At 41.7% G+C, this 26,411-nt stretch overlaps 1 protein-coding gene across 6 annotated transcripts in view; it reads right to left on the bottom strand.

Moving 5' to 3' along the window:
• The window catches only part of prkcz (protein kinase C, zeta), a 431,548-nt gene that overhangs the window by 226,638 nt on the left and 178,499 nt on the right, over positions 1–26,411 (bottom strand). For 4 of the 6 annotated variants that reach the window (XM_087980378.1, XM_087980379.1, XM_087980381.1 and 1 more), the window contains one exon: positions 18,958–19,043. The exons of the other annotated variants lie outside the window; for them this stretch is intronic. In XM_087980378.1, the coding sequence (XP_087836504.1) occupies positions 18,958–19,043 (86 nt within the window). The remainder of the gene's footprint in view (positions 1–18,957; positions 19,044–26,411) is intronic. 6 annotated transcript variants of the gene reach the window in all.

The raw sequence follows: 26,411 nt of genomic DNA, 5'->3' as shown, positions 1-26,411 counted from the left end.
GCAGTCCTTGCATGGAATTTTGTAGATGACGTTGGTTTTGTCCATGGGTTGTTTGTTTGGGTCTTTTAAGTTTGTTAGTTTTTGTTTGAGAGTGTTGGTGGGTTTGTGTGCTACGAGGATTCCGAGGGGTCTTAGTAGTCCGGCTGTCATTTCTGAAACTTCTTTGACGTATGGTAAGGTGAATAGGGTTTCTGGCTGTGTTAGGTCTGCTTGTCGTGGTTTGTTCCGGAGGAACCTGCGGACCGTATTTTTTGAGTATCCGTTCTTCTTGAATACGTTATATAGGTGGTTCTCCTCTGTTTTCCGAAGTTCGTCTGCGCTGCAGTGTGTGGTGGCTCATTGGAATAGTGTTCTGATACAGCTTCGTTTGTGTGTGTTGGGATGGTTGCTGGTGTAGTTAAGTATTTGGTCAGTGTTTGTCGGTTTTCTGTACACGCAGGTTTGTAGTTCTCCGTTGTCCTTTCTTTCGATTGTGACGTCCAGGAATACGAGTTTGTTGTCGGTCTCTTCCTCCTTGGTGAACTTTATGCCTGTGAGGGTGTTGTTAATGATGTTAAATGTCCCTTCTATCTTGTTTCGTTTTGTGATGACAAAGGTGTCATCTATGTAGCGGACCCAGATTTTTGGTTTGATGGTTGATAGGGCTGTTTGTTCTGGTCTTTGCATTACTGCTTCTGTTATGAATCCTGATAGCAGAGATCCCATGGGTGTGTCGTTGGTTTGTTTGTAGATTATGTTGTTGAAGGTGAAGTGAGTGGTGAGGCACAGGTCCACTAGCTTCATGATGTTTTTGTTGGTAATGTGATTGATGGTGGTTGGGGTGTGTGTGATGGTCTCTTCTAAAAGCATGGCAAGTGTTTCCTTTGCCAGGTCAATGTCGATGGAGGTGAACAATGCTGTTATGTCGAATGAGATCATTGTTTCGTCTTCCTCTATTTTGGTGATTTTTAGAAATTCCTGGGTGGAGTGGATGGAGTACTGTGACTCTTTTACTAGGTATTTCAGTCTTGCGTGTAGTTCTTTGACCAGTCTGTAATTTGGTGTTCTGGGTAGTGAGACTATGGGTCTGAGGAGGGCTCCTTGTTTATGGATTTTTGGTAGTCCATAGAATCGTGCGGTGTTGGTCCCGTCTGGTTGCATTTTCTGGAACTCCGTCTTGTTTAATTGTCCGGAACTGTGTAATTTTCTTAGGAGATATGTAATTTTGTCTCCTCATTGTGGAGTCGGGTCTAGCGCCGCTTGTTGGGAGGTGTTGGTGTCTGCGAGTAATGCATTGGCTTTCTCTATGTAGTCCCTTCTGTTCAGGATGACTGTGAGCCGACCCTTGTCTGCAGGTAATATGACGATGTTTTTGTCTTTTTTGAGGTTTTCTAGGGCTTTCTCTTCTTGTGTGTTCAGTTTGTTTCCTTCCCTCTTTCGGACAGACGTGGTAGAAAGAGCCATAAACACCAGAGTAGGTGCAACTGTCTGTCTGATCGTTTGTTGTGTTTCTTCCGTGAGTTTGTGGTCCTTCAATGTGGTTTCTACCGCGTCTGTCCGAAAGAGGGAAGGAAACAAACTGAACACACAAGAAAAAAAAGCCCTAGAAAACCTCAAAAAAGACAAAAACATCGCAAATCTTAGCAGGACTTGTACACTTAATGGTAAGGTCCTAGGGAGTGTTGCTGAACAAAGAGACCTTGGAGGGTATGTTCATAGCTCCTTGAAAATGGAGTCGCAGGTAGATAGGATAGGGAAGAAGGCGTTTGGTATGGTTTCCTTTATTGGTCAGAGTGTTGAGTACAGGAGTTGGGAGGTCATGTTGCGGCTGTACAGGACATTGGTTAGGCCACTGTTGGAATATTGCATGCAATTCTGGTCTCCTTCCTATCGGAAAGATGTTGTGAACCTTGAAAGGGTTCAGAAAAGATTTACAAGGATGTTGCCAGGGTTGGAGGATTTGAGCTACAGGGAGAGGCTGAACAGGCTGGGCTGTTTTCCCTGGAGCGTCGGAGGCTGACGGGTGACCTTATAGAGGTTTATAAAATAATGAGGGACATGGATAGGATAAATAGACAAAGTCTTTTCCCTGGGGTCGGGGAGTCCAGAACTAGAGGGCATAGGTTTAGGGTGAGAGGGGAAAGTTATAAGAGAGACCTAAGGGGCAACTTTTTCACATAGAGGGTGGTACGTGTATGAAATGAGATGCCAGAGAATGTGGTGAAGGATGGTACAATTGCAACATTTAAGAGGCATTTGGATGGGTATATGAATAGGAAAGGTTAGGAGGGATATGGGCCAGGTGCTGGCAGGTGGGACGAGGTTGGGTTGGGATATCTGGTCGGCATGGACAAATTGGACCGTAGGTCTCTTTCTGTACTGTATATCTCTATGACTATGACTTTGGAACAGGTAGGACTTGAACCCAGGACATTACCATTGCTTTCCAAGAGGGCTCCCTTCCTAGTTTACTTTTCCTTTTTTGAAAATTTAAACCGATTTTTCTAATCAACTTATTCAGTGATGTTATTATACACCTGAAAGTGAGACTGCTACCCAGGCCTCCTAGTCCAGGCGCAAGGACACTACTACTGTGCCAGAAGAGGGTCCTCAGTTCATTTTTTTCACTGGTAATTGGGATTTGGCAACAAACGTCAGCCTTGAAAGCATTAAAGAAAACCTTTCTACCTGAAATCTCCTCAGTTCAAGTGTGTCAAGACTTGGACAATATCCAGGTTTGGAGTTAAAATGACAAGTCTTGTTTGTACCACAGAAGTGCCAGGCAATGACTGACTATCTCCAACAAGACAGAAACTAACCAGAGACCTTTGACATTCAAATAGCATAACCATTGCTGAATCCTCCATATCAACATCCTGAGGGTTACAATTGACTAGAAACAGAATGGAACCAGCTTTGAATGAGTTATTTGTCTGTTTAAATTCAGCATCTTGGCTGTGTAATTATTCAATTTCTTTAATTCTTTGTGTTTACTTACCTGATCAATTAGTTTTCCATTGAGAGCTATAGTCATAATGTCCAATAAGTCAAGCCAATATATGGACAAATTACTGCAATTAACGGTTTCTCATTGCTAGACACAACCCCCATTAAAAGTAAGCACTTTATAATTACTCACATCAGCTTAGTACATTCATTGCCTAACATTGCCAGAACACTATCCTTGCTATCTCCTTTACTTAATAAATGCAAATTGGGACCACGGTTGGTATGCATAAAAACAAGTTTAAATTCTATCTTCTGGTGAACAGCATAGATGCATTTAACAGAAAGTTATCTGACGACAATGACGAAGAAAGGAAAAGAATATCAGAATACGGTCAGAGGATGTAGGAGGGGAAAAAGCTCATGTACAGCATAATCCCCAGTATTGACTAGCTGGGCCAGACAGTTTGCTGTAGATTGGATGTTATTATTCTACTAAAATTTCTGAGCTGATAGAGTTAGTAAGTTGAAAATTTAAACCGATTTTTCTAATCAACTTATTCAGTGATGTTATTATACACCTGAAAGTGAGACTGCTACCCAGGCCTCCTAGTCCAGGCGCATGACACGTTCAGTCATGAGAGGGAGATAACGATATGGCGCAAGGTCCAATACAGCAGGAGGATCCCAAACTCCATACCTGTTATCTAGTCAGGGAGCTGCTGTCACCCAGTCTGATGACAACAAAATTGGAGGTGTAGTGGACAGCGAAGAAGGTTACCTCAGATTACAACAGGATCTTGATCAGATGGGTCAATGGGCTGAGGAGCGGCAGTTGGAGTTTAATTTAGATAAATGTGAGGTGCTGCATTTTGGGAAAGCAAATCTTAGCAGGACTTATACACTTAATGGTAAGGTCCTAGGGAGTATTGCTGAACAAAGAGACCTTGGAGTGCAGGTTCATAGCTCCTTGAAAGTGGAGTCAGAGGTAGATAGGATAGTGAAGGCGGTGGTTGGTATGCTTTCCTTTATTGTTCAGAGCACTGAGTACAGGAGTTGGGAGGTCATGTTGCAGCTGTACAAGACATTGGTTAGGCCACTGTTGGAATATTGCATGCAATTCTGGTCTCCATCCTATTGGAAGTATGTTGTGAAACTTGAAAGGGTTCAGAAAAGATTTACAAGGATGTTGCCAGAATTGGAGGATTTGAGCTATAGGGAGAGGCTGAACAGGCTGGGGCTGTTTTCTCTGAAGCGTCAGAGGCTGAGACCTTATAAAGACTTATAAAATCATGAGGGGCATGGATAGGATACATAGACAAAGTATTTTCCCTTGGTTGGGGGAAGTCTAGAACTAGAGGGCATAGGTTTAGGGTGAGAGGGGAAAGATATAAAATGGACCTAAGGGGCAACGTTTTCATGCAAAGGGTGGTACGTGTATGGAACCAGCTGCCAGAGCAAGTGGTGGACTCTGGTACAATTGTAACATTTAAAAGGCATTTGGATGGGTATGTAAATAGGAATGGTTTGGAGGGACATGGGCTGGGTGCTGGCAGGCGGGACCAGATTGGATTGGGATAGCTGGTCGGCATGGGCGTGATGGACCAAATGGTCTGTTTCCGTGCTGTACATCTCTATGACTCTATGTTTAACAAACTGCTGGACATTAAGGACACAAACTGGAAAATATTGTGTTAACATTGCAAATGCAAATCTGAATATTGGAAGTTGTACATTTACATAGAGTAACAATTCTTAAGCCAAATAACAACATTGTGGCACAGTGGTAAAAGCCTTTCCTCTGGGACAGGAGCTCTGGATTCAAATTCCACCTTGGGTCTGATAGCCACAGAAGGGGCATCAAAAAGATTGATTATCAATTAATTGCCCGTGACAAGGAGCAAGAGTAGGATGGTTTCTTGGTCAGCCAGAACCACATGGTAGCTGCAGCAATGCAGCCTCAGGATGTCAGAAGATTCCATGTGCAAGTTTTTGTCTTGACTAAATGTCATGGTTGTTGACGAATAGTTCTATGTACATATACGATATTCTCACATTCAGAACACTGGACAGGTGATCGATTCATGCTGCCCATTTCTGATTTTAAAGGTTGTGGACCCTGGCTCATGGAAAAAGTGGTGTGGCCGCGGGATTGGGGATTAGTGGTGAGGTATACAATCATTTAGGAGGAGAAATTTCTTCACTTCATCTTTGAATATCTTTAAGAGGAGGACACCCATGCTTTTGGTTTCTCATGGAATCAAGGGCTATCAGGAGTCAAAGGCAAACACGAGCCATGATCATACTCAGCAGAGCAGGCTGGACAAGACATGCAGTCTCAATCTTCATCCTATCTCTTGTTAGCACTTCATTTCTCATTTTTGTTACATTCTGAAGCAAATTCTCTTTACTCAGCACACTCTATTAATTAAATTTTAAAAATTCAACACATGCCCAATTTTTCCAAAGCATAATGTACCATTACATTACAGCAGTATGACTCCAACTCCCCATTTAAAAGCTAGACATAGAAATATTACAAACTTGTTTGAAAAATATTGAGCATGAATCCAGAATGAATTCAAACTCTTAAGGTAAACAAAATTAGAATGTGAGCTGTTTGTGAACATTTCTGTTCGACTGACACAATGGTTCATTGGTTAGCACTGATGTCTCATAGCACCAGGCATCTGGATTCAATTCCAGCCTTGGACAACTGTTTTGTGTAGATTTGCATATTCTTCCCTTATCTGGATGGGTTTCTGCTAGGTGCTCTGATTTTCTCCCGCAGTCCAAACATATACAGGTTAAGCGAACTGGCCATCCTAAATTGCTCTGTAGTATCCAGGGATCTGCAGGCTAGGTGGATTAAATAAATGCGAGGCTACAGAGATAGGGTAAGGGTCTGGGTCTGGGTGGGTTGAGTTTTGATTCAATGGGCTGAATGGAGATAGTAGGGATTTTAATACACTGTTGGATCAAATGATTAATTTGCCATTCTTCATGCAATACATTTTGTTACTGCACTCTTGTACTTTGGGAAAGTGACAAAATTCTGCAAGATAGCTGTGCAATATTGGGTGAGGGAAACAGCAAGACAGCACAAAATTCAAATGAGAGAGAGAATATGAATAAGAATTATGAATATGAACTAATTACAGAACAGCATTAGCAGCTTATAGTTTATGACTGAAAAGTTATAAAAAGGTGGTCAAAATAGGGCAGGTTTGTTATCATCGGACAACAGCGTTAGTGCTATAACCGCAGTCTCCTCTAACAGAAGAGATAGTCAGTGCAGAAAACATCAAGTTACTCAAGGTAAATATGTTGGCACATGCTTTCCAGGTATAAGAAAGAATTCAAATTACAACTTTAATTAAGCTATTCAATTTGACCAAATAATTTTTTCATGTCAAAGTTGGGGTTCTGCCAAGGCCACCAAGTTCCTGACCCCTCTATCTTTGTTCAGACATGGTCCAAAGAGTTAAAAATCCAGAAGGGAGGCAATAGTAGCCGTGTTTGATGTTTAGGCTGCATTTGACAGTGTGACATCAAGAAACCCAAGCAAAACTTGAGTTAATGGAAATCAGATGGTTCTCTGCTTGTTGGAATCAGACCTGGTACAAAGGAAGAAACTTGTGGCTATTTGAAGTCAGACATCTTTACTCCAGGATAACGCTGCAGGGGTCTGTCAGGGTAGTGTCCAAGCCCCAAAAACCTATTGCTGTTTCATCAGTAATCTTCACTCATTCATAAAGTCAGAAGTGGGGTTGTTTGCTGATGATTGCACAAAGCTTAGTACCATTCATGACTCCTCAGACACTGAAGCAGTCCACATAAAATGCAACAAGACCTGGACAATATTGCACACCACACCAGCCAGGCAATGTCCATCTCAAACAAGAGATAAACTAACCATTGCCCCTTGACATCGAATGGCATTAACACCATTGAATACCCCAATATCAACATCTATTGACCAGAAACTAAACTGGACTACTCATATGACTATGGATACAAGAACATGTCAGAGGGCAGGAATCATGTAGCGAGTAGCTCATAGCCCGATTCCCTAAAAACTGCCCAAAACCCTAAAACACAAAAAACTCGATACCATCCAAAACAAATCAGCCCTCTTGATTCATACCATAACCACAAACATTCACTCCTTCTAACATTGACACACTGTGGCAACAGTGTGCGTAACATCAACAAGATGCACTACAGAAATTCACCAAAAGCTCCTTGGGCAGCATCTTACAAACCCATGATCACTACCATTTGGAAAATTAAGGACAGCAGGTATATGAGAACACCATCACCTGCCAAATTCCCTTCTAAGCCACTCACCATCTGAATTGGAAATATGTCACTGTTCCTTCAGTGTTGCTGAATCAAAATCCTGAAATTACCTCCCTAACAGCACTATGGGGACACCTATATTGCAGCAGTTCAAAGCAACTCACCCACACTTTCTGAAGAGTAACTAGGAAAGTTGGCACAGCCAGCAATGCCTGTATGCCATGAATGTATATAAAACACAAAGGATTCTTAAGGTGCTTGACAAGGTAAATGTTGAGAGGACGTTTCCCCTCATGGGAGAGGCTCGGACCAATGGACATAGACTCAGAATAAAGAGGCACCAATTTAAGATTGACACGAGAAGGAATTCCTCTGAGTGCTGAAATTCTTTCAAATTCCTTGCCATAGAGAGCTGAGGGGGCAGAGTCCTTGTGTATATTCAAAGCTTTAATAGGTAGATTTGTGATCAGCAGGGGAATCAAAGATTTTGGGGAAAGGGCAAGTAAGTGGATATTAGGAGTTGTCAGATCAGTCAGGGTAGAGTGGTGGAGAAGGCTTGAAATTCCTATTTCTTATGGTCTCAAATTCCAATTCCTGAAACCCACGAACAAGAATTCCAAATTCCACAACAGGTAATTTCTGTGGCATTACACACACAATAATAGACCATGGCTATCCTCTGCCAACCTCAAATTCTGCACTGATTAACTGTCTCTTATTTTTTGCTTGCTCCTCTCAGTTCTTCTTTACTGCTTCTCTACCTTAGTCTTTTGACTGTTTTCTCTGATCTTCTCAGATGCTGCCTTCTTTCCTTTAGGAAATGATGCAGTAATGAAATGAACCATCAAATGCTAAACGCTGCTTTTACTTTGGGTGTTTGGGGTACACAATCTTTTTATAATGTTAAGAAATGTTAAATGAATAAAACACACTTCTTTTCTCTTGATCTTCCCTCTAATGACATTCTTTCTACTGTTTTTCTCATTCACTTCCTTTGGTTGGATACACTTATGTTCAAAAAACATTCAATAAAAATGTATGCAGTTAGTGTTTTTTTTCCTGATGTACAAAAAGACAAATCCAAGCAAACTCAAGACAAAATTACTTTGGATGCTGGAATTTTAAATAAAAACAGGAAGTGCTTGAAATATTTAGCAGCTCTGGCAGCATCTATGATAAGAAAAATAGAATCAATATTTCAAGTTAGTGAACGTTTAAAACTGGGGCAAGTTATAACTGGAATGGACTTTAAGAACGTAAATAGTAGAAGCAGGAGAAGGCCATCTGACCCTTTGAGTCTGGTCCGCCATTCAATAACATCATGGCTGATCTTTTGTGGACTCAGTTCCACTTACCTGCACTCCCACCATATCCCTTAATTCCTTTACTGTTATAAAGGAATCTATCTTAGCTTTAAAATGTTTACTGAAGTTGCGTCAACTACTTCATTGGGCAAGGAATTCCCTAGATTTACAACCTTCTGGGTGAAGGATTTCCTTCTCAATTCAGCCCTCAATCTTCTGCCCCTAATTTTGAGATTATGCCCTCTTGTCCTAGTTTCACCTTCTACCTTACTTATTTCTTGCATAACTTTCTACATTTCTATAAGCTCCCCCTCATTCTTCTAAATTCCAATGAATATAATCCCAGTCTACTCAGTCTCTCCTTGTAAGTCAATCCCCACAACTCAGGAATCGACCTTATGAATCTCCTCTGCACCATCTTGAGTGCCAGTACATCTTTTCTCAAGTAAGGAGACCAAAACGGCATGCATTACTCCAGTTGTGGCCTCATCAGCACCCTGTACAGCTGCAACATAACCTCCCTGCTTTTAAACTCCATCCCTTTTGCAATGAAGGTCAAAATTCCATATGCCCTCCTAACTACTTGTACAAGGACACCCAGGTCCCTCTGCATAGCAGCATGCTGCAACTTTTTACCATTTAAGTAATAATCCGTTTTACTGTTACTTCTACCAAAATGTATTACTTCAAATTTAGTAACACTGTATTGCATCTGCCAGCTCTTTGCCCACTCACTCAGTTGAGAAAGGGAAGGGGTAATGAGAAACTAAAAAAATCTACAATGGGATAAAGAACTGGAAAGATGAAATGATTAAAAAAACTCTCATAGTACAAGGTGAAAAGGAGTGGTAATAGGACACATTAAATATGTGAAGATATGTCTACGTATGTCAAGAATGGCAATATAGTTGCCCTCCAAAAGCAAAAGGAAACAAAGGAGAAATTGGGAAAAAGGTAAAGCTAATTGCTGCATTCTGAGGTTTTCAACCATGAGTTATTAAATCATAGAAAAGACAATATCAAGAAATAAATAAGTATGACAGAACAAATTAAACTTGGAGAAAGCTGAGTGGAACCACAGAAAATTAACCAGCAAGTTACTGATGTAGAAATAAAAGAGCAGTCGAAAATACTCAAAGTCACCAAGACAAGCAAAGAGAAATATATCACATGAGAAAGCAACAATAAATGAGTCACTAACAATATATCATAGTTGAATGAAGAGATTAGAGCAAAACTGTAACTGAAGAAAAAAACAGCATACACTAAGGACATAGATGACGACCAAGGGAATATGTAAACACTACCGATAAAGGAAAAAAGTTAGGAAATCTAAGGGATATTACAGAATTAAAATATCAAATAACATGAATCAGTACCCAAAAGACAAAAAAAAAATAGATAGGAATGCAAAAATCATGTACAACGATAACAAAATGGCAAAAATCTTCAATAGTTACTAATCCTCAGTTATTTCGCAGGGAGACTTACAAGGTAGGCATGAAAACAGAAAAAATTACGCTGGAAAGGGGAGGGGGCTAATTGGTAAACTAATTAAACTTGCAGACAAGAAAGCTTCGCTGCGAGATGGATTGCATCCATACATATTAAAACAGGGTAAGGAAGAAGAATTAAGCAACTACAACAGGAGTAACACAAGAGAATTAGCAGATAGCTAATGCTATTGATAAGTCTGGAGATGCAACAGGTCCAGGAACTATCGACTAATTAGCTTAATGACAAGGAAGAAATTCCACGACTCTGCAAGGCCCACCCAGTGCTATTTGCCTAAAAGGCAAAAATAGGGGCAGAAATCAGAAGGTGATGGAATCATCAAACCAGTCCAGTTGGAAGTATGGGCAGCACTGGTTGTACAAATTGTGATGCCTGATGAGTCCTTTGTGGGGACTTTAAACAAATGGTAAAGAGCTTTTCACAGCTGGATAAATACACAATCCCTCGCATCAAGGATTTATATGCAAAGCTGGACATAAGCCATGCATACTTGCAACTGTGATTCGAGGAGGATCCCCAGAAGTATGCCACAATTAATATCCATGAGAGTTTGTACCAATATACGAGACTGCCATTTGGAATATCATCAGTCTGTCCAATTTTTCAGCTGATGGAGAACATTTTAAAAGGTCTACCCCAGTCACCATTCAATTAGACGTCATGCTAATAACAGGGAAGACCAATAAAGGGCATTTTGAGAATTTGGACAAAGTCCTTCGACATTTCTCCCAGGTGGGTGCATGCCTTGGAAGGAAAAAACGTTTGTTCCAGGCACCCCAAGTGAGGTACTTGGGCCACAGAGATGGCAAAATACCCACTGGAAGATAAAGTGAGGGCTATCAAAGATGCCCCAGCTCCCACATCTGTACCAGAGCTGACATCTTTCCTTGGGCTGGTCAATTATTATGGAAAGTTTATACATAACCTGGCCTTCATCATGGCACCTTTGCATCAACTTCTTAAAAAAAAAAGGGTCAGCTGTGGAAAATGGTTGGGAGGGACAGTCTTCAGCGAAGAAACAGCTTAGCACACGATGAGCGCAAGTGAGATTTGATAGGACATGTGATGCCTCCCCATATGGCATCAGAGTAGTATAACTCATTGGTGGCCCAGTGGAGGGAAACACTAAATAGAGAGGGTATCCATGGCAGAACGTAAACACGCCTAGATAGAAAACGAAAGTGAGGTGGCCATATTTAGAATCAGGGAATTTCTTCAATGACTTTATGAAATAAACTTGTAATTAATAATGAACCAAGTCTAAGAGGAGAAAGTCTAAGAGGATTCCTGAAGAAGGGCTTATGCCCAAAATGTCGATTCTCCTGCTCCTTGGATGCTGCCTGACCTGCTGCGCTTTTCCAGCAACACATTTTTCAAGTCTAAGAGGACAAGGCGGTGCCACCCATAGCCTCAGGCTGAATTCAGCAGTGAGCTCCATACTAAGTGCATATAATTACAAGTTGGAACACCAAGTGGGAGGTCAAGTAGCAAATGCAGATGCACTGAGTGAACACCACTGGCAGATACACCAGTGGTACCACTACTGCAAGAGTCGATAATGGTTTAAATTTTCTGGACACACTTCAGTCACAGCTGACAATGTCAGACTTTGAATGCAGAAAGAGCCAGTCCGGACTAATCTGAAGCAGCTGGTAGCGAGGGGGAAACCAAAGGGCCATCAGAACCAGAACTAAACCTTTCTAGACATGGAAAGTCCAGATCATAGGACTGGATGACATGTTATGGGGAGCAAGAGTGTTTGTCCTGAGCAAAGGTTCCTGCCAGATACTTGCTGAACTTCACCAGCGTTATCCAGGGGTTTCCAAAATGATGTTAGCAATAAGTCACATCTGGAGGCCAGGATTGGATGGAGACGTAATCCTGTTGGTGGGGCAGTGCCCAGAGTGCCAATGAGGACAAAAATTACTATCAGCAGCTCCTCCACGTTTGTGGCAATAAGTGGGTGAACAGTCAACTTGGCTACATGTTGACAATGCAGGTCTTTTCATGCACTCAATGTTCTTTATCACTGTGGATGCCTATTCAAAATGATTGGATGAGCATTGAGTTCATTCATCAAACATGGGACAACTATAGAAAAATTGCATCCATCTTTTGCAATACGCAGACTCCTGTAATGGTTGGTTATGGATAACAGGCCATTGTTTACCAGCTGGGAATTTGAGTATTTATTACAGTTGAATGGCATTTGACAAACAACGACAGCTCCATACCATCCATCATCCAATGGTCTGGCAAAAACAGCAGTCCAAACTTTGAAGGCAGGTTTAAGAAACAACCTACAGCATTAGTAGATGCCAAACAGCCCTGGTTTCTGTTTGATTATGGAACCACCCCTCGTGCAACTGCAGGGATAGCTCTAGCAGAGTTCCAATGGGGAGCTTACGCCATACCATAGCTTGTGTGCGCGTGTGCATAAATGAAAGGACGTCAGGAACACCAATGCTGGACACAAGACTCCACTAGGTAAAGGCGAGGTGCTGCATTTTGGAAAAGCAAATCTTAGCAGGACTTATATACTTAATGTTAAGGTCCTGGGGAGTGTTGCTGAACAAAGAGACCTTGGAGTGCAGCTCCTTGAAAGTGGAGTCGCAGGTAGATAGGATAGTGAGGGCGGCGTTTGGTATGCTTTCCTTTATTGGTCAGAGTACTGAGCACAGGAGTTGGGAGGTCATGTTGCGGCTGTACAGGACGTTGGTTAGGCCACTGTTGGAATATTGCGTGCAATTCTAGTCTCCTTCCTATCGAAAAGATGTTGTGAAACTTGAAAGGGTTCAGAAAAGATTTACAAGGATGTTGCCAGGGTTGGAGGATTTGAGCTAGAGGGAGAGGCTGAACAGACTGGGGTTGTTTTCCCTGGAGCGTCGGAGGCTGAGGGGTTACCTTATAGAGGTTTACAAAATTATGAGGGGCATGGATAGGATAAATAGACAAAGTCTTTTCCCTGGGGTTGGGGAGTCCAGAACTAGAGGACATAGGTTTAGATTAGATTAGATTACTTACAGTGTGGAAACAGGCCTTCGGCCCAACAAGTCCACACCGACCCTCCGAAGAGCAACCCACCCAGACCTATTCCCCTGCATTTACCCTTTCACCTAACACTACGGGGAAATTTAGCATGATGAAATCACCTAACCTGCACATTTTTGGATTGTGGGAGGAAACCGGAGCATCCGGAGGAAACCCACGCGGACCCGGGGAGAATGTGCAAACTCCACACAGACAGTTGCCTGAGGTGGGAATTGAACCCGGGTCTTTGGTGCGGAGAGGCAGCAGTGCTAACCACTGTACCACCCTTATAGGGTGAGAGGGGAAAGATATAAAAGAGACCTAAGGGGCAACATTTTCATGCAGAGGGTAGTAGGTGCATGGAATGAGCTGCCAGAGGATGTGGTGGAGGCTGGTACAATTGCAACATTTAAGAGGCATTTGGATGGGTATATGAATAGGAAGGGTTTGGAGGGATATGGGCCGGGTGCTGGCAGGTGGGACTAGATTGGGTTTGGATATCTGGTCGGCATGGACAGGTTGGACCAAAGGGTCTGTTTCCATGCTGTACATCTCTAGGACTCTAAGTGAGATAGCCACTTTACTTCAGGTGACAAAAACTACTGCAAGAACCATGGGAATGGCCCTGCATGCGTAACAGGCATGGTCGACAGGAGGTCAGGTCCAAAGACACATGAGGTTTGTGTCAGAGTAACACTCCTGAACAAGCAAATGGATCACATGAAATTGCAAACTCAAATAGGGTGGAAGGAAAATGTGCCCGGCTCTTTGGAACAGTTGAAAAAGTCTGGGGGAGCCCATAGGTTGTCCCTCTCCATTTGGTCTTTGAGAAGGTAACCAAACAGATGGATGACAGTAAAGCGGTTGACGTGGTGTATATGGATCTCAGTAAAGTGCTTGATAAGGTTTCCCACGGTGGGCTGTTGCAGAAAATATGGAAGCATGGATTAAGCGCGATTTAACTGTTTGGATCAGATATTGTCTACTTATAAGAAAACAGAGGGGGTTGGTTGATGGAAAATGTTCATCCTGGAGTTCAGTTACTAGTGGTGCACCACAAGAATCTGTTTTTGGGCCACTGCTGTTTGCCATTTTTATAAATGGCCTCGATGACAGCATAGAAGAATGGGTTAGTAAATTTGCAGATGACATTAAGGTCGATGGAGCTGTGGACAGTGCTGAGGGATAATGGATAAGCTGCAGAGCTGGGCTGAGAGGTTGCTAGTGGAGTTTAATGCAGAAAAATGGGAGGAATACAACGTACAGGGCTAATGGTAAGATTCTTGAGCAGAGAGATCTCAGTGTCCATGTGCATAGATCCCTGAAAGTTGCCACCGAGGTTGATAGAGTTGTTAAGAAGACCTACGGTGTGTTAGCTTTTATCAGTGGAGGGATTGAGTATCGAAGCCATGAGGTCATGTTGCAGCTGTACAAAACTCTGGCAGCTGCAGTTGGAGTATTGCATACACTTCTGGTCGCCGCATTATAGGAAGGATGTGGAAGCTTTGGAAGGGGTTCAGAGGAGATTTACCAGGATGTTGCCTGGTATGGACAGAAGAACTTACGAGGAAAAGCTGAGAAACTTGAGGCTATTTTTGTTAGAGAGAAGGTTGAGAGATGACTCAATAGAGACATACAAGGTGATCAGAGGATTACATAGGGTGGACAATGAGAGCCTTTTTCCTCGGATGGTAATGGCTAGCACAAGGAGATGCAGCTTTAAATTGAGGGGTAAAAGATACAGGACAGATGTCAGAGATAGGTTCTTTACTCAGAGTAGTAAAGGCGTAGAATGCACTGCCTGCAACAGTTTTAGACTCGCCAACTTTAAAAGCATTTAAATGGTCATTGGATAAACATATGGATGGTAAGGAAATCGTGTCGGTCAGATGGGCTTCAGATTGGTTTCACAGGTCAGCGCAACATCGAGGGCCAAAGGGCCTGAACCGCGCTGTAAAGTTTATGTTCTATCAAGCATTTAAGAAACCTCAGAATCTGAGATGGGCACGACAGATCTCGCACCTCGATGGTTTAGTCGCCTGGGGGAAAAAAAAAATAATAAATTTCTTCCGAGATGCTCCAGGCTCAAGAACAGAGCTATTGTGTGTAACAGAGGTGAAGTTAGAGGAACGTGACCTGGTGCTAAAATGCTCCAGGAGGAGCTACAAAAGAAGAACTGGTCTATGTCTTTGGACTCAGAGGGGGACAGATGATTGTAAATGGACTGAAATGAGGGCAGCCAGGTGGACATCATTGGGGGTGTAAATCTGGATTAGAGGGGCCTGGCTAACATAAAAACAGGAAAACATAAAACATTTACTATAAACCGACCGACTCCCACAGCTACCCAGACTACACCTCCTCCCACCCTGCCCCCTGTAAAAACGCCATCCCATATTCCCAATCCCTTCGTCTCCGCCGCATCTGCTCCCAGGAGGACCAGTTCCAATACCGAACAACTCAGGTGGCCTCCTTCTTCAAAGACCGCAATTTCCCCCCAGACGTGGTCGACGATGCTCTCCACCGCAATTCCTCTACTTCCCGCTCCTCCGCCCTTGAGCCCCGCCCTCCAATCGCCACCAGGACAGAACCCCACTGGTCCTCACCTACCACCTCACCAACTTCCATATACATCGTATCATCCGTCGTCATTTCCGCCACCTCCAAAAGGGCCTCACTTCCAGGGATTTATTTCCCTCCCCTCCTCTATCAGCGTTCCGAAAAGATCACTCCCTCCATGACTCCCTCGGCAGGTCCACACACCCCACCAACCCAACCTCCACTTCCGGCACCTTCCCCTGCAACCGCAAGAAATGCAAAACTTGCGCCCACACCTCCCCCCTCACTTCCCTCCAAGGGCCCAAGGGATCCTTCCATATCTGCCACAAATTCACCTGCACCTCCACACACATCATTTACTGCATCCACTGCACCCGATGTGGCCTCCTCTATATTGGGGAGACAGGCCGCCTACTTGCGGAATGTTTCAGAGAACACCTCTGGGACTTCCGGACCAACCAACCCAACCACCCCATGGCTCAACACTTCATTTGATTAGATTACATTACAGTGTGGAAACAGGCCCTTCGGCCCAACAAGTCCACACCGATCCGCCGAAGCGCATTCTCCTACATTTACCCCTTTACCTAACACTACGGGCAATTTAGCATGGCCAATTTACCTGACCTGCACATCTTTGGACAGTGGGAGGAAACTGGAGCACCCGGAGGAAACCCACGCAGACACGGGGAGAATGTGCAAACCCCACACAGTCAGTCGCCTGAGGCAGGAATTGAACCCGGGTCTCCGGCGCTGTGAGGCAGCAGTGCTAACCACTGTGCCACCGTGCTGCCCACTCCCCCTCCCCCTCCACCAAGGACATGCAGGTCCTTGGACTCCTCCATTGCCAGACCATAGCAACACGATGGCTGGAGGAAGAGTGCCTCATCTTCCGCCTAGGAACCCTCCAACCACAACGGATGAACTCAGATTTTTCCAGTTTCCTCATTTCCCCTCCCCCCACCTTGTCTCAGCCCCAACCCTCGAACTCAGCACCACCTTCCTAACCTGCAATCTTCTTCCTGACCTGTCCGCCCCCACCCCACTCCGGCCTATCATCCTCACCTTATCCTCCTTCCACCTATCGCATTTCCAACGTCCCTCCCCCAAGTCCCTCCTCCCTACCTTTTATCTTAGCCTGCTTGGCACACTCTCCTCATTCCTGAAGAAGGGCTCATGCCCGAAACGTCGATTCTCCTGCTCCTTGGATGCTGCCTGACCTGCTGCGCTTTTCCAGCAACACATTTTCAGCTCTAAAAACAGGAATGTCAGACATCCTGTTCATTCTGACAGCTGGCTCTGAGGGAGCTGGATCAGTGTCAAGGACTTTCCACACAAATAAAGGGTGACTTGTTGACAGGATACCGGCCACCTTGGAGCTGTCACTTTCGAGTAGGCATTATGCATGCAATAATCAGAGCTATGGCCCATGAGCCTTCATGAGAAATGTGTGCAGTGACATGAGAGTGGTGGACTGGAGTATGAAGTAGCAGAGAGAGAGGATGTCAAAAATTACCATTTCAGATTATCAAGATTACAGATATTTTTCTTGCACTACTGTGCATTCCATTTAACCTAGGTCACAGAAAGGTCTCCGGGGTAATTATCTGTGTACAGGTTGGCTGTTCCTGGTTGGCCTCCTTTGCTGGTCTGCAGGAAAAAGGACAGCTCTCCTCCCTATCTCATCCACCAGAAACTCCAAGGTCCTTTCCATAAAACTGGGAGCTAACTTGCCTCTTTGGGCTACTTCCTCAGTGTCAAACGACATGTGTCAGAGCAAGATCCTGGTGCAATTTCACAAGAATGTGAAGAACCGGTTGCATGATGAGATAACGAGCAGAAGATTGTAGAAGAAAAGTTATTCCAAGCCATAGCTTACTGAGCATCATGAATTTTATTTGAGAAAGCACCAACTGCAAATGGGAAACTCTGTCCTAAGTTTGCCCACTTTGTTCGTATTGTTTTTTTGTCATGTACTCCTGTACGTCCAAACCTCAGTGACATAATTACCAAAATTTAAATGTATTACTTGAAAACTAAATTAAAATGTAAGTATTCTATTCTCACCAGTCTGTCCTGAGTTTAGTAGTTTCAAATTGTATGGAATAGAAAGCCAAGGTACGGGTATATCACATGCACACACATTACTTCTCTTCTCCTTCACATCCATTTCTAAGACTTTTCGACTTCACATGTTCAGCATAATTTGTGACTCCTCATATAAAGTCCATATCCAAATGCAGCAAGACCTGGACAATATCCAGGTTTGGGCTGAAAAGTGGCAAATAACATTCATGCAACACAAATGCCACGCAATAATCGACACTCAAACTGCCACCCCTGGACATTCAATGGCAGTACCATCACTGAATCTGCCACTATCAATATTCGTTGGCTATTATGACTAGAAACAGAATTGGACTAGCCATATAAAGACAGTGGCTGCAAGAGCAAGTCAGACTTCAGAAATACTGTGACAAGTAACTCACCTCCTGACTCCCCAAAGACTTTCACCATCTGCAAGGAACAAGTCAGGAGTATGATGGAATGCTCTTCACTTGCCTGGATCAACAATCAAATGTATGACACTATCATGGACAAAGCAGCTCACTTGATTGGCACCACATCCACAAGCAGCCACACCCTCTACCACTGACACTCAGTAGCAGCAGTGTACATTCTACAAAATGCAGTGCAGAAATTCACTATGAATCCTTATACAAAACCTTTGAAACCCATGACCACCACTATCAACAAGACAAGGGCAGCAGATATACAGGAATAGCAGCAAGTTTCTTTTTCAAGCCACTCACTATCAATATTCCTTGGTTATTATGACCAGTTGTCATTGAGTCAAAATCCTGGAAATACCTCCTGAATGGCATTGTGGATCTACCTACAGTAGATGGACTGCAGCAATTCAAGCAAACTACTCACCACCATCTTCTCAAAGGCAACTAGAGATGGGCAATAAATGCTGGCCCAGTCACTGACGCCCATGTTCCATGAATGATAAGAAATCAGCAATACATCGCTCTGATTTTAATGAAATAGGGAAAAAAAACCCACTGTAAATTAGGGATACCCATAGTCAATGTTGCTTGTGCTTGATGTGAAGTCAATCAACATGTGTTAGCATGCTGGAATCTTAAATGAAATCCAAAGTCCACTACTATTTCATCTTGGTCTCCTGCTCTTGCTCCAAAATCAAATATGTTGTGAATATTTTTTACATACATTAAGCCAATAGAAGACTAATTAGCATTGATGCACGTAATGTATCAAAACAGCAACATTAACACACAGATACTAGGTTACTCACCCTGTTAAAACGTTTGGCCTGAAAGAGATGTCCATTCACACGGTAAAGCTTCCGCCATCTTCTAGCGCCACGTCTATAAATTGATTCTAAACAGAGAAAAAAGGTGTAAAAATAATACTAGTACCCCTTCTGGCAACAGCTAATTAAGCAAGATAGGATCTAAGTGGTACGATCATCTCTCTGTCACAGCACGCTGTATATTGTAGTTGCTGCTCAGACTGAGTGATGGAAATCGCACGCTAAGATCCTGCCAGGTTTCTGTGGGACAAAGAGCAAAAGGGGGGAAAAAAATCACCCCATTATTGCCTGCTCTTATGCTTCACTTATGTTCTTACTTATAGTGGGGTGCCTTTTTCTGGGAAAAAAAATCAGGTGAAATAGACAACATATGATGTGCATTTGGAGGCATCCTTGGCTACTGCTGTTAGTGTTGTCATATAATCTGCTGGGTGTAACATAAGAGAAACAGCAATCCAAGTCACAGTGGTTGACCACTCCTCTTAACCACCAAAGGATACTTGATACAAATTTAAAAATATGGATGTAAAATGTTACTTGCTCTGCTGTGAAATTTCATCATTGAGCCATTATATCAGCAAGCTATTTACCACATTTTCATAGATAACAAGCTGATTAAGGTAGAAAAATGAAACTAACTTCCACAATCTGACTCATACAATGACAATGTGTCACTTCTACTTTATAAATAAAAACCTAAGCAAACACAAGGCAATTAAATAAAAGACCTGAATTTCTGAAGCACCTTTCAGTCCCATAACCGAGGAAATTGCTCAAACCCTAATGATGAATTAATTTTTGAAGTACAACATCTTTGTAGAAAAATGGAAGGTATCAGAAGGAAGAGCAATTCAACTGGCAATGGCAACCGATTTTAGTGTATTAGTTTCATAAAACTATTATCTACCAAAGAATATTTAATTGTAACTCTGCATTCAGTCCCTAACTTAAGACAAAATTTTGAGGAGGTTGTAACATGAAAACAAGTCTTGTGGCATAGTGGATGGTAGCATTCTTGCTTATGCAGCAAAAGCTCTGTTCCAGTCTATCCAAGCACTTAATGGTCAAGGAAGTTGTGTTCTTATCAACCTGCAAATCCTTCCGAAATAACTCTACAGAGGTCAGTATCCCATCACCAAGTCTCCCTTTATTTACTCATAGAAAGTCCTTGACACTAATGTAGCTTCCTCAGAGCTGGCTCTCAGATTGAGCAGAATCTCTGACACTCCTGTTCATATTTCTTTTACCCTGACATTCCTGTTTGTCAGCCAGGGCTCTGACTGGATAAATTAACAGCCCCAATCAGGGAAATCATTCCATGAGGTCCATCTGGTTGACCTCATTACAATTATTACACCTTCTGATACATGTTTATGGCAGAAAGTTAAAAGCTAGAGAAATTCCTAGTCAGCCATGTGATGCAAATAAAATTAGTCCCTCTACTATCACAACTCATGGCTCCAAACTACAACAGGCATGTTAAAATGAAGCATAGTTATCACAGCAACTTGGACTCCCAGGTCAACTGTAATATAATACACTACAGAGGAACCTGAATTTTGGATTATCCAGCAAGATTGCAAAATCCCGATGTTTGGTTAAATGATGTGATCTGACATTCGATTATCCGGCATTCAATTGACCAAACAAAACACACCCTGCCAGTGTCCTTCGGATGATTGAGGTTCCTGTGCGTAGAGCTTGGTATTTGATCCTTTGGTTGTATGTTCTCTAGTGGCAAGATTGGAAGCATGGGTCCAGAAAATATGAGGGAGACATGTTGGGATCACACACCATACATTCTTGCCATTGAGTAATTTTTCCAGAGTTGGGAGGGGAGCAAAACAGCTGTCCTCTCCTCTCACAGGTAGCCGATTATAATAACAAGTTTTAAAGTTTCAATTAAGGACAACTACAAACTAGCAATTCATCAAAATTGAAGCTGCCTCCACCATGTAGAGGCCACCTTTGCAAGTTAGATGCCCTCCCAGTGGCAGGTCTGTGTGGTCATCAGACTCTGGGACTCAATACCCAAATCACAGGGCTTTAAGCAAGATAAATCACAACTTACAACATCAACAATTCTTAATCAGGTTTTCCCTCCACTCATAGGGGCCCTATTTGCATTAGCCTTCACTGCCACTGAATTTCATAAATGCTATCAAGCATGTCTCTATGTCGAGGCTCCTTCACAGTTCTTAACCTGCCATAGCAGTTCCTACCTCTGCTCAGGCTCCAGCCTAAAGGAGTCTACCAATTGGGCCTGAAGGATCTGGACCTCAACTGCTGTCCCTAACAGGAGGCAAACAACTGGAAGGCTGTTCTGGGAAGACTGCCAGACAGACACATTGCCAACAAATGCAGACTATGAATTCAGTTTCAGTCTTGACGTCAGGATCCTGAAGCATAGAACAATCCAGCTTTATACGTCAGTAAAATGACTTTCTCTACCGCGTCAAATCCTGTGCTCCCGTTTCCACTTTGTACATTCGGACACTGTTCTTTTTGAACCGTATATCCAATTCCCTTTCATAAAAGGGTCATAACAACCCAATCTGTCCAGGATTCCAACCAAAAGTGTCTGTCTCTGTACAAGGATTGAACTCTGGACAGTTCCAATGTCATTCTGCTAAGGTCGAGTTCTAGTGCTTGATTCTGACGGATTTTCGTCCTTTGGTCGATGATTTTTTTATTTTAAAAAGTACTTTCATCCAAATTGCTACAAGTCTGCACCTTGAATCATCAGCTTATTTGATCCTGGTTACATTTGATGAACTGTGTGTGTTTTGTTTTCCTGTAGTTAATTCCTTAAATTCTTTTGTAGGGCAATTAGTTGTTCTTGTGACAATAAAGCATCCAGTTTACAAAGCAGTTTTGTCTGTGTTATCTTGAATTTCTCCTTTCCAAGCCATGGATAAACTGCTTTCAATTCCTGTTTAAATTTCTTATCTTTAATAGTTTATTCCAGACAGTTATTGCTGTTCCTTTTGAGTATAACACTTTATATCTTGTTAATTCTTTCAATCCATGAACAACTATTGAAGTTCTGAAATCTATAATGCCACATTATTTAGGACTGACATGAGGAAGCATCTCTCACAGGAAGAGTGGTCAACCTATGGAATTCACTGTCACAGAATGTATTTGAGGTTGGGTCACTAAGTATAATCAAAAAAGAGATCAACGTGTTTTTTGATATGAAGACATCAAGGGGTGTGAAGAGGAAGTGGAAAGATGGCATTGAGTTTGAGGATCAGCTACGATCATGAACGCTATAAATGTCATAGCAGGCTCAGGGGGGCTGAACGCAGTTTGCACCCTCATTTTTACCCCTTTATCTCCTGAAGACAGTGCGGAGTGCAGATGTTGTTCCACAGGCTTTGTTAGTTTGGCAGTATGGTCATCATTCTTGATATTGGACCAGAGATAAATTCAACCATTGGATGTAGTAGAGGCTGTCCCAGTTCTATCAAACTGACTTCTTAGCAGGATTTACTGTATAGAAAATATAAAAAATAACTCTTCGATTTTTCTTCTTACACTTGGCACATTGAAGTGAATCACTGCTTTTTGATGACGAGCCTAGTCAAAATCAAATACAAAATGAATGAAAGCTGCCAGTTTTCATAGTCACAGTGAATTCATGGTCATCATTAGATTCTTAATTTCAGATTTTTATTGAAGTCAAATTCCAGCATCTGCTATGGCAGGATTTGAAGATTTCAAGTCCCTGGAATATGACCTGGGTCTCTGGATTAGCAGTCCAGTGATAATACCCACTAGGCCATTGTCTCTGCTTAATTTCATTCACAAAATCAGGCATGCCTTGTAGAAGACCAGATTTTGCAAATCAAAGATTAAAGTTAATCATAACTTCTAAGTGTACTGCCTACTACCTTTCACTAATCTGTATGCGGACCTGCACGTGCAAATTCAATTCGATAATGTTGTGTTTAGTTTCAGGTATGTAGGAGAGAACCAATAATAATCATTTTAAACTCAAAATCTTGCTGCTGCAATTTTTTAAATTGAGATACATACTGTGGGTAAGTAAACCCACATCAAGTATAAAATATACTGATCCATGGGATGGAAAAGGAATAGATTCTGTTCAAAAAGTAGAAAACTGCAGCTTTAAATACGTAATTACTGTACCTATAGGTTAGTTAACCCATTATCAGCAAGAAACTGTTTAAATCTTCCAGAAAAATACCCCTGTTATCACAATGAACATTTTTTGCAGATGTTAAAAGCATGCTAACAGTATTAGCTTACATTTATATAGCACCTTTAAATATCAAAAAATGAAAACATACCTATAATTTTAAGCCTAATGTCCTGATATTACCTGCAGGTATAGTATACAGTTTAGAATCAATAATTCAACTGATTCTATAAGGAAGTGCATACTGCACTTCACAAATAACGAAAAGGACAAAAGCATACTATTCAGTCTAATTGATCTTCGCATCACAGTAGCCTCCACCAAATCTTATTATCTCATTCTTGTCCCTTCTTTTCTCCAATCTATGAAAACTACTCTTGAACTATTCCAATTATTTGCTAGTTGCACATTCTCACCATTTGAAGAAGTGATCATCTTACCTTCTATGCCCTTTTTTCCCAGATTCACCAAGTCGAAACAGTTTCTTCACATCCACCCTATGAAACACATTGATCATCTTAAGGACCAATGTTCTTCCGACTCTCATCCAGAGAAAACAACCCAGGCTATTTTTTTTTTTACTGACAGTCCTCTTTTAATTCTGGTAGCGTCCTTGTAAATCTTTTCTGCACTTCCTCGAAATTAGAGCTCTAGGTCTGGTCAAACCAAAATTAGTAATAACTTTAAGTACCTCCTTTGCTATTCTATTTATCCTGAAAAAAAATTCCACTGTGCTGCTTTCAGTCTTCATGCATTTCTACGTTTCGTCATTTAATCCCAAATCTCTTTGTTATTCTACATGGTTTAATTTCTCACCATCTGAGGAAACAGTGGCCTCTTCATTCCTCCTACCAAAATGAATCACCCTCTAATTCTTGATACTGACTTTAATTTGCCACATCCGCCTACTCTAAGTCAATTAAGTTTTGGTGTACTGTATACTGGTACAAACAACATTATTAGTGAACCCATCTATTCCACAGTTTCTTGAAATTTTGTCATAGGAGTTAATTGTGAAAAAAAATTTGCTCAATATATTTTATTTACACTGACATCAATCTTTAAAAGGAGGCAGTAGTGAATCAATTTAATATGAGATCAAAAATATTATTCCAGTTCCTGATAATGCAATTTTCAGCATTCCAGATGTTTAATACTCAAAGAATTTAAATGACAACCTCTTGATAATACACATATATTGATGGATTTCTGTCTGAAATTTTAAATGGTATCATACTGATGAAAAAAAGTACTAAGTATAGGATGCACAAAATTTGAGTGATTGATGTGAACAAAACCATTATGAATTTGTATATGCCAACTGCGCCAACACCTAAATGCATGCAAAATTTTGAGTTATCTGGAACAGGAAGCAAGTTGTCTGGCTGATGAATCCAACAACTATTTTAAACATCAGACATAAAAAGAAAGTTGCTCAAGGACATGACTTGTGTAATCATGACTGGTTCTAATAAGACCATAAGACACAAGCAAGGCCATTCGGCCCACTGAGTCCACTCTATCATGCAATCATGGCTGATGGGCATTTCAACGCCACTTACCCGCACTCTGTGTCCCTTAATTCCTTGTGAGATTAAGAATTTATCAAACTCTGCTATGAAGACATTTAACATCCTGGCCTCCAACTGCGCTCCGTGGCAGTGAATTCCACAGGTCCACCACTCTCTGGCTGAAGAAATTTCTCCTCATTTCCGTCTTAAATTGAGCCCCTCTAATTTTAAGGTTGCGCCCACGGGTCCGAGTAACCCCGCCTGACGGAAACATGTTCATCCAATGGTTTCTGTAGCTGATAGTTTGACAAAGCGAGCATTTAATGAAATTTTCAAGAAACTGGACAGCTACATTTGAATATTGCTTTTGGTATTTATCTTGAGATGAGAAATTCAAATTATCTTTATATCACCATTTGTTAGACATTGTTTAATCAACTGTTCTTTGGCATCACACTTGCAGAGAATTTTCAGTGCATAATCACAAGCAATGTTGGGTGGCTCTTGTGGTGAGCCATACCTCTGAGCCAGAGATGCCTGGCTTCAAGTCACACTTGCTCTTCCAAATAAACCTGTTGGACTCTCACCTGGTGTTGAGAGAGTCTTAAACCTGCTCCAGAGGGTGTGTAATAATATCTCGGAATAGGTTTTTATCTAAATATCAACAAGAAATCTAGAAAGACTGGAGGGACCTGTTGCATGGATGTCATCCTAAATCATAGCTCCATGACAACGTGATACTTAATGTGAGGTAAATAATTGGTCAAAACACAAGAATTAACTAACTCACTGGAAATCTTCAAATTAGTGGCAGGGAATCTTTAATCTCACCTGAGGACAGATCAATCTCAGTTTTGTACGTTATTTAAAAGACAATGCATAAGATCACGACTAACAGAAATTTTTAGCTGTGGGACCTGAGCTTGCAACTTTCTAAATGTGACCCAAGACTGCTACCAAATGAAACACAGGTGACATAATCATGAATAAGCTGTCACAAAGGTTTTCAATGATGCATCTTGTAAAATCAAGCAAAACCACAGAATGAGGGAAAAAAAAGCACAGATTATAGAAAAAGTTTAAATTCTGAGGATCCGGTTACATTAACAGAATACTGGACTTCAAAGATGAAAAGCTTACGCAGCAGTCTGTGAAAACTGGTTGTCAATACTTAACAGCTCATGCTGAAGGAAATTAACCAAAGACAAATTCCTTTCTCCACTGAAAAACACAACTGCAACAGTTGGCAGTGCAAAAGTAAGTAAAAAACTATAATAAATGAATAGCAATCAGGTCATCCCCAGGAACTGTTTCAGTTATAAGCAAGCTCAGTGAATCACTGCTGTCCAGCAATCTATTGACACTAAATTAACTGTGTGCCCTAACTGTTGCCACACAGATTTTTGATATTAGAATTAAAGACAACATTCAATATTAAACACCGGCAACCCAAGTACAAACATAAAGCAAAGTTAAAACCATTTTGTTACTTTTTAAACAGCACAGGCTACAGTTTATTCAAGTTCTGCAAATACTTTAACTGCAAGTTGTGTGCTTTCATGAAAAAAAAGATACAGCAGATCCTCAAATTATGAGCATCCAATTGATGTGAAACCATACAGGAGTAAAATTTTAAATATTTGACTTACATCCCATCGGAACAGGTCCCCAGTACTGGTGCCAATGTTTCATGAATTCAAACCTATTTCTCCCATACCAATCGTAAAGCCACGCATTTATCTTCTTAATCTTATTGACCC

Source organism: Chiloscyllium plagiosum, unplaced genomic scaffold (genome assembly GCF_037043375.1).
Source record: "Chiloscyllium plagiosum isolate Xiang-an unplaced genomic scaffold, Cpla_swu_hap1 HiC_scaffold_37, whole genome shotgun sequence".
In the NCBI taxonomy this organism is placed as follows: Eukaryota; Metazoa; Chordata; class Chondrichthyes; order Orectolobiformes; family Hemiscylliidae; genus Chiloscyllium; species Chiloscyllium plagiosum.
This window is presented reverse-complemented; position numbering and strand designations above follow the sequence as displayed.